Here is a 9450-nt window from a genome sequence, read left to right on the forward strand (position 1 = left end):
CGGGTTGTAAAGGCCTCCTACAACAATGGCATGTCCCTTGGTGTCGGGCGCACTCAGACAGAGGAGGTGGGAAGGCATGGGCTACTACTGCAATGGTACAGTCCTCAGTGTTGGCCGCTCCCTTAAGTATGTGGTCTTGGCGGAAAACCGCAGCTTAGCATAGGCAATCAAGAATCCATATTTATGAGAGGTTTGCGCCATGCTTGCACCACACAACATGGCACATGACAACGCAATCTTCTATGACAGATTTATGAAGCCACACTCAGCCACTTTGTGTGACTCTGAGTGGCTTCATAAATATGTAAGACAATGCAGCGCAAATTGCTGTGATGCCTTCGTTGTCCTGGGTGGTTATTCCTTGGCTGTTGCGGTGGGTGTTCCCCCTCAACTTCCATTGATTTTGACTCATTCCCAAATTTACAAGGACTTTTAAACCCGGGAATGTGCCATAATTGAACGCCTTCCCTGGGAAGGCATAACAAGGAGTAATATCTTTATTCCTCCTCGGTTTTTCTTCACTCTATGTGTGCTGTATTCCAACGCACAATTAAAAGACGAAAAAGCCTCTCAGGATAATGTTTGTGCAGGAAGGCACCTCTGCCTGTGTTGTCACTAGGCTGCCATAATGGTGCCACCACAGGGGAAGAGGACAGGAATGTGCCCTATTGGATAAATACGGTGCATTTCTGCCCTCCCCCTGTGATGCAGGGCAGTGCCGCAACATGACTTGCTGTGCTGCTCAGTGCCACAATTTTCATGAACATGCCCCCTAGTGTGCAAACTTTTCACAAGACATACCTGAGCTTCAGCAGAGGTTTGGTTACAATTAGAGGCACCATGAGAGAAGTCAGGAGGTGCAGGGACAACATAAGGGGGTCATGTCTCTTTAAACATACAACTGAAGTGGAGAGAAGGTGCTGAGGGAGAACGTAAACAGAAGCAGTCACTGAATTTAAGAGTCGAGGTAAAGGGGTGCAGGTATTGTGCAAGAGTGAATGCAAAATCACCGACTGAGTCTAATCTGCAGATAACTTTCAAAAACTGAAAATAAGGTATTTTTAAAAGAAATGATGGATGGAAAGTTCTAGACACTCTGAAGGTCGCATGTCTAATTTACTGGTCTTTCTTCTCAGATTCTTCTGCTGTTTGATGCCTTCGATCTCCAATCATCCCCAAACTGCACCTCTGACTATCTCACAATTTACGATGGCAACAATAAGACAGCCCCAGTCTTACTCAGCAGAGCATGTGGGACCAGACAGCTCCAGCCATTCACCTCTTCCGGAAATGAGATGTTGCTGGTGTTTGTGACGGACAGCTCTATCACAGCCAATGGGTTCAATGCCTTCTACAGCAGTGGTACGGTCCTTGGTGTCAGGCTGCTCTCACACAGGGAGGAGGAATGTAGAGCTCTCTTACACCTATGGTATGATCCTTAGTGTCGGGACACTCTCCATCAGTGGAGGGAAGTCACAAAGGCCTCCTATAGCAATGGTATGGTCCTAGGTGTTGGGTGCTTTCAGTCAGTGGAGGGAAGTGGCAAAGGCCTCCTACAGCAATGGTACAGTCCTTGATGGCGGGCAGTCTCTTTAATGGAGGAGAGAGGAAACAAGGACTTCTACAGCAATACGAAGGTTCTTGGTGTCAGACCACTCTTAGCCAAGGGAGTGCATTTTAAGACCTTCTCCCATGCCAGCAATGGTATGGCCCTTGGTGTTGGGCCCTCTCAGGCAGAGGAGGTGGGACCTCAAGGCCTCCTACAGCAATGGTACAGCTTTTGATGTCAAGCCACTCTCTTTGAAGGAAGTGGGTTTTAAAGGCCTCTTACAGCAATGGTACTGGCCTTGATGTCAGGACGCTCTCAGAAAGGGGAGGGAGGTTGCAAAGTCCTCATACAGCACCAGTACGGTCCTTGGTATCAGGCCGGTCTGAGACAGAGGAGGTGAGACATCAAGGCCTCCTACAACAATGGTACAGTCCTTGATGTCAGGACGCTCTCAGAAAGGGAAGGGAAGTCGCTAAGTCCTCCTACGGCACCGGGACGGTCCTTGGTCTCAGGCTGCTCTCAATCAGAGGAGGTGGGACGTCAAGGCCTCCTACAGCAATTGTACGGTCCTTGGTGTCAGGCTGCTCTCAGTTAAGGGAGTGGGTTGTAAAGGCTTCCTACAGCAAAGGCATGGTCCTTGGTATCGGGGCGCTCTCAGAAAAGGGAGGGAGGGAGGTCACAAAGTGCTCCTACCGCAATGGTATGGTCTACCTTGGTGTTGGGACACTATCAGTCAGGGGAGGGAGGTCGCAGCATTCTACAACAATAGTATGGTCCTTGGTGTCAGGGCGCTCTCAGACAGAGGAGGTGGGAGGGCAGTGGCTACTACGGCAGTGGTACAGTCCTCAGTGTTGGCCGCTCTCAGTTAGGGGAGGGAGGTCGCAAAGGCCTCCTATGGCAATGGTATGGTCCTTGGTTTTGGGGTGCTCTTAGTCAGGAGAGGGAGGTCGCAGATACCTCTTACATCAATGATACAGTCCTTGGTGTCAGGACATCTCAGACAGGGGAGGGAGGAAGCAAAGGCCTCCTACAGCAATGGGAGAGAGAGGACGCAAATAGCTCTTGTTGGGACCCAGTGAGCTGTGCTCCCAGAATATCTTGGCATGTTGGCATAAGTTTTACTGCAGAAAGTACTTGTTTCTCAGAATCAATAGAGGTCTACCCATGGTATACAAGGAGATGTCGTGGGCCCAGTACACTGACATAATCCCCTTGAGTCTCAGGAAGGGGGTGGGGGTGGTACAAGGATTAGTGGTGTTTTGTTTCTGATCTCTTGGCCTTTAGAATATTGCCCATTGATGATCAGGGTTAGCAAAGCTCACACAGTGAACAAAATGAATGGGAACACAAACAGTCAGTGACATGGGAGAATACCAACAAGGATCTCTGATAGTGGCAGAACTGCTCCCTTGATATGAGCTCTATTATTTACTATCTTGACAGAAAATGTTTAGTTTCTGACCGGGACCCCATGACATTACGCAGCTGGTTCCCAGATGTGCACTAAAATCTTCAATTTCTTGCCATGGACCACTATTTTGGAGACATGAAAACTGAGGCAGAAACAGTATGCAGGGGGGCATCAGGCAGAACCCTACTCTTGGCTCCAATTTGGCACACAGTTGTTGTTGAAGGGATAAAGCTGAGCTGTTCTTTGTTTTGTGCATAGGGATAATGCAAACTTTTGACCAGAACTCAATGCTGCAGAGTGCATAAGAGGATTTATTCTTTTGTTTGACAGTAAAATGTGGCGGCACATTCACCAGCTCTGCTGGCACCGTCTCCTCCCCCTACTTCCCCAAGGTTTACGGTGCCAACATGGACTGTGGTTTCTACCTCGTGGCTCCAGCTGGATACAAGGTACGTTCCACAGCTACACAATGTACTGACATTAAGAACGCATTAAGAACACAAGCCTTGTGGGCCCTGGAATCATGAAGTTCCTCTTAGGTGTCTGCCTAAGACGGTGGTATGGCATCATGATTTTCCAGAACAGGTAGTCAGTCATGTTTAAAAAATGTACCTAGCTTGCCATTCCACTCAGATGATCATCTGTCACTTCTGGGTGATGAAGGTTTCTAGGCACTGAACTGTGTATATATAAGAGTTCAAAGATCCCCTGCTGGTGGGACAGTGATGGTAAATAAGGGCCAGAGCATACTTCTGCTTCCTTATGTCACACTGCACCCTACTAGTAGGGCAGTAATGGTAAATAAGGGCCAACACATACTTCTGCTTCCTTATGTCACACTGCCTCCTGCTGGAAGGACAGTGATGGTAAATAGGAGGCAGTGCATACTTCTTCCTTATATCACACTGCCTCCTGCTGGGAGGAAAGTGAGGGTAAATAAATGCCAATGCCCCCTACTGGCATGATAGAGGTAGTCAGTAACGACTGTTGCATAGTTTTCTTTCTTATGGCACACTGGCTCCTGCTGGCATGACAGAGTTATCATTTAAGGACTAACACATACTTCTTTTACAACCTGCAGGTCTCATTGACATTCACATCCTTTGCCGTTGAATCTCATCCAGAATGCGCCTATGACTCCTTGTCTATTTTTGATGGTGCCAAGACCACCTCCCCGCTTATTGACAAATACTGTGGATCCAAACTTGTCCCACCAGTGACCTCCACCGGGAGCTCCCTTCTGCTCCAGTTCCACAGTGATGAGTCAGCGAATATGAAGGGATTCCAGGCCACCTACACCTTTGGTAAGTTTATCTGCGGTAAAGTGACCCACTGGCTCTTCATCACTGAGGCTCAGCAGGGAGGTGTTTGTTCTTATCTGGGAAAAAGTGTCAGAGGCCTGTGAGGCACCAAAGTATGTGCTCTAGTTTACTTTTCTGGGGGTTAGCCTGTACCCTCTGGATGCTGAGCCTGGTTAGAGATATCAGATTCTCAGTCAAGATAAAACGTATACAAAGACCAACAAATGGCCCTGTAGTCCACCCGCGTTAACCACAGGGATCATGAAGGTGCCTTTCTTAGATAAAGAGTCAATGGAAGATATTTATACAAACTGTACATGGAATGGATATAAGTGTGTGACCCTGGTGCATTGGAAGGCCGAGCCACTCACATGTCCACCAATACTCAAACAAAGTTCTAACACCTAATATCTTACATTGCATAGGTCCTCCTTGACTATTGCATGTAATGCCAATTAGTGCAGGATTGTGCGAATTTTAGATCAGAGAACAAGACTCAATAAATAAGGGAGTAGGGGCGGGAAAACTATAATATGCAAGTATAAATTGACGTTAAATATTCAGCATTCAAGGTCAGCATGTGAAGGATTGCCCAGGTCTGACCAATGAGCACCACTCGGTAAGTGAATGAGGCTGGTCTGGTAGCAGCAGAAAAGGATTAACAAACATGTATACCTTTACATTATTACAAACAACATTCTTGAATTCCTGAGTTCTCTGGAACAACTTTCCATTGACTCATGAAGTCAGTGCGTGGGATTCATATACACTTTCAGACACAGCTGGGCCATGTTGGACCCTGTCACATCTCCAGATGATGCCCAAAACAAAGCTCTGTAATGCCAATTAATAAATACCCTTGTCTCCCGCTTTCTAACCCTGGTAGTAGTGACATGTGTCAGGGGCACTAGTGACAATTAACAAAGAGCCTCATCTCCCATCTAATTTTGGTAGTAGTGACGTGTGGAAGAGCACTAGTGGCAGTTAATAAATATCTTCATCCCCCACCATCTAACTTTTGTAGTAGTGACATGTGTCAAAGGACACTAGTGCCATTTAATACATAGACTCATCCCACCATTGTAATATGGAATACAAATGGGAACAGAGTTTTAAGGAGTGGGAGTCCTGTTGTAAATTAATGGAGTACTGCTCGGGGAAACTCTAAGTTCCCTCTCTCATTTGGAGGTGGATAACTGCTGATTGACTGCTGGAGCACCCTCCACTGACATTAAGCCACCTATCACAGGTCTCTGCCTTTGATACATCATTAAACCCACTGGGCTTTATCTGCAGGAAAGCGACTCAGGGTGGCACCGCAAGCAATTTGGCGGCGCCACACTAAGTCACTTTCAAAGCACAGGGATGCATCATATTTACAATAATATGTTGCATCCCTGTGCTTTCCACTACACTGTTGCACAATAGGCTGCCATGCACCGGCAGGCACCCTTGCACCATAGTGCAAAGGTGAATGCATTCTACGGGAGAAATTTTGGGCGGAAATGGACATCTTCCTGCACAAAAACAATCACGAGATGTGTGCTACAGAAAGAGGAAAACACAAGAAGAAATTAGTATATTTCTCCTGGTTACGTCTCCCTATGCTAAGTTTACGAAAGGTTGTAAATCTGGGAATGTAGCAGCCGTGTGTGTTGCTTGGGAACACCCACAGCAACACCCATGCAATGCCCCTTTCATGTAAAGTGCTGCGTGAAAAGGGGCCGTATTTACAAGGACACGAAAAGCCGCAAAGGGTGGCTTTACATGTCCTTGTAAATATGGGTCAGTAAAATGCGCCGCCAGTGTGTCACAAAAAGTGACGCACTGGCGGTACAAGTGACTTATAAATATGCCCAACTCTATTTAGGGTGGGCCTCCAAAAGCAAATGTACACTGCCTGTGTCTACCATGGTGAACATTGCGAAACCGGGCAGGGAAAAACAACAGTGGTCTCCATGGCTGGGGGGAAACACCCTGCATGTCAGGGATATTGGATTTGGTTATTTTTTATTGGAAATAAATCTCTGCCTTAAAGGCTTGTTTGTGAGAAGCAAACAAGAATTCTGCTGCAACAGTTACATCTAATTAGAATGGGTGGTTTGCCATGGCATGGGAGGAGACGGCATCTCTGCAGCCACAGCCGTCTCCATGCACTGACTGCTGGGGTCCGAATGACCCCAAAGTACTGCTGACCAACTCCATCATGGGGTTGGGCTCAATTATTCACAAAAATAGTAAAATTCCTTGATATTTTAAAATGATCAAATAAAATGCAAATAATCATCACAGCAGATTTGCATTGTACATTCTCATTAGGTATCAGGAAAACCTGAGTGAATTTTGCTTTTCAGTCGCTGAACAAGTCATACTTCAGCAATTTATTTGTGTTTTTCAATGATTACTTGCAGTAAAAGCCTAACAGAAGAGAAGCTGATAAGCCACAGCTCCCCAGACGTTCATGACTCCGAAAATACATCTGTTCCACATGAAGAATGGGTGGATGATTTAAGCACTGCATTGGCATCTCTCTAGTTTCCTCTCTTGTTGAACTTGTGTCATTTATTCTGTTTCTTGTTGTAGCCAGAGAATGTAATGGCCATATATATTAAGAGGCAGGTCAAAAACAGTGGTTGCCAATTGTAAATCGAGAGTTTGCAACCTGCCTGACATCGAACCCTAGTTTGCCACCGATCAATCCGATGGTGAATTACACTAAGTGTGAAATATTGTGCTGATGTGAAGTGAAATAAATACATAAACTAAAGTCTTGACTCTTTTTGCAGATCGTGTATCATAGAACCAGTATTATATGAGTACAGTGGTGGTCCTGCCAAGTATCATGAATCTGGAATTAAAACATTACTGCAAATATTGCCACATCACTGCAAGCCTCAAATAAATCACACATATGAAATGAGCAATGGCGACCACTTGTTAAGTAGTCTTTTATAGTCTCCTGGCATCAGGGACTGTGCCCCGCCACTTTGTTCTACTCATCCAATCAGGAGGATCAGCATGGCAAACCAATCCTTAAGCTGACCTTTGTATGTGCTGTGCCCTCTGATTGGAGCACACATTTGAGGACTGCTGTTGTGCCTGAATTCTGGGTTTTCCATGGACTGTGGAATGGGATGGGTATTTGAGGATGTGCTGGCCTTTGGGGTAGTTGTGATTAGGTGCTGGTGGTCACTGCATCTCTTCTCCTACTGAATGAACAAAAGGAAAACTCACCTCAACTTCTAGCTGAATCTTCATCTCAATGGTGAAGAGTGGTAGTCAAGACCTGCGGTGTTGTCATTCTGCTGCAACCGCTAACCTGCCACTGCATTCTGCTGGGCCTGTGCGCTCCTGTGTACTGCATCAACGGCACCTTCATGACTGGTACAGCAACACATCAACATCTTCAATATGCTGCTGCCAACGTTCGCAATAGAGCCTCACCCAATAGTCACAGTACACTACTCCAGTGTAGGGGGAGCTGCCTCTTACTTTTAAAAAGTTGTCATTGGCAACAACGTTTACATGCTTATGCGGTGCAGCATGAGGTCAGGAAAATGTTGTGATTTTCCCTGGCAGCCTTAGTTGACCACCATATTAGTAATAACCCTAGGCACTGAACTCCTCTCCGCTGGCAGCGTTTGTGGAATTTTGCATACTTCACATTCCGCAGAGAACGCAAAGTTCCTGCAAAACTTTGACTCCGCAGCGAAGCGGAATCAGCCCCGGACCCTCCCGCCTCCCATCCCCGCAATAAATATTTTCTAAATGCAATCTACAATTAATGTAAAATAAAACCACACTTACCTTATCGCGGCGTCCCCGGCTACCCTCCTCCTCTTCGCCGTAATCTCCTATATTAGACATACATCATGGTAGGACTGCGCATGCGTCCGCATGCGCTGTCCTACTATGGATTACGGCAAGGAGGAGGAGGGCAGCCGGGGACGCCACGATAAGGTAAGTGCGGTTTCATTTTACATTCATTGTAGATTGCATTTTGAAAATATTTATAGCGGGGGTAGGAGGCGCGTAGCGGATCTCCACAGACTTTTGGGCCAACTCCTTGGTACTCCGTGTAGAGCAAATCCGCCTGCTACACCCAGGGCTAGAGCAGGTGTCAGCCATTTGGAACCAGGTGACTCTTTTGGACATTGGGTGTTTTGTACTCTGATACCATATTTAACTCAGGTGTTTTCTTATTTCAGTGCTATTCCAAATTTTTCTTAGTGACATTTTACTCTACCTTTTTCTTGCCGCTCTTCTTGATCATTAACCATCTATTAATGATTGTCTTCCCAAGTGCATCCTTACACTATTGGATTCGAAGGTGTATCTTCTCCTCAAGTATCAGAAAAAGAAGGGGGTACTGGGAGCGGATGAAGGTCTAGTGCTTGTGCTCCTCATCGTGCCAGCACTGCACTGCCCTACGGGTCCTCCGAAGGGTCACTTTCACAAAGGTTTGGTGGCCACCTGATGAGTGAGAGGTGTGTCCAAAGTAGGGTGATAAGTGAGATGTGTTGATAGTGAGATATAAATGACATGGGGATGTCAGATTTACCTTTATGTTGACTCCCCTGTCAGGTTAAAAGGCCATAATGGTTGGTGCTACTTATGAGGGCAGATAATGTGCCCAAGTAGCTAGTGGGATAAAGTGCAGGTCAACATGTTTCGCACCTCGTAAGTTTATAAGAGATCTGCTGCGCATCTTCAGGTTCAATAAAGGGTGAATAAACTACTGCACATTTTCAGCATATTAGGTCACCCCCATGCAGTTGGTACATACTGGTTTTGTAGTAAAAATGATTCTCCATCCCACAAAAAGAATATGAGAAACACAGGAAATACATCACAGGAAGTTGTTGTCAGCCATTTTGTGTTCATTCTGTGTCATCCTCTATCACAGATCAGATCCTCTGACATCCTGCTGCTCTCATCTTACCTATTTTCCCCAAAATGGCTGAGGGTTATGAAGAGAAAGCACCCCCTTTAACTGAAAGGGGATTAGAATCTTAGCTGAGGGGGTGCTGTCCAAATATCCTCAGCTATATGGGGACCCAGAACACGAGCTGAGCAATGCAGCCCGGGCCACGCTATGGGCCAACATCGGGGAGCGCTGCAGTGCAGTGGGAGTCCACACCAGGAGTGCTAGTGCCGCAAGCGCTGGGAGGAACTAAAACGCTGGTCCC

The 9450-nt window shown here is 46.4% G+C and overlaps 1 protein-coding gene across 2 annotated transcripts in view; it reads left to right on the top strand.

The window, feature by feature from the left end:
* The window catches only part of LOC146859680 (embryonic protein UVS.2-like), a 64278-nt gene extending 57279 nt beyond the window's left edge, over positions 1-6999 (top strand). For both annotated transcript variants that reach the window (XM_085643429.1, XM_085643430.1), the window contains 4 exons: positions 1137-1362; positions 3291-3409; positions 4042-4264; positions 6673-6999. In XM_085643429.1, the coding sequence (XP_085499555.1) occupies positions 1137-1362; positions 3291-3409; positions 4042-4264; positions 6673-6683 (579 nt within the window). In that variant the 3' untranslated portion in view covers positions 6684-6999. The remainder of the gene's footprint in view (positions 1-1136; positions 1363-3290; positions 3410-4041; positions 4265-6672) is intronic.
* The last annotated feature ends 2451 nt before the right edge of the window (positions 7000-9450 follow it).

Source organism: Triturus cristatus, chromosome 3_1 (assembly GCF_964204655.1).
Source record: "Triturus cristatus chromosome 3_1, aTriCri1.1, whole genome shotgun sequence".
Lineage (NCBI taxonomy): Eukaryota > Metazoa > Chordata > Amphibia > Caudata > Salamandridae > Triturus > Triturus cristatus.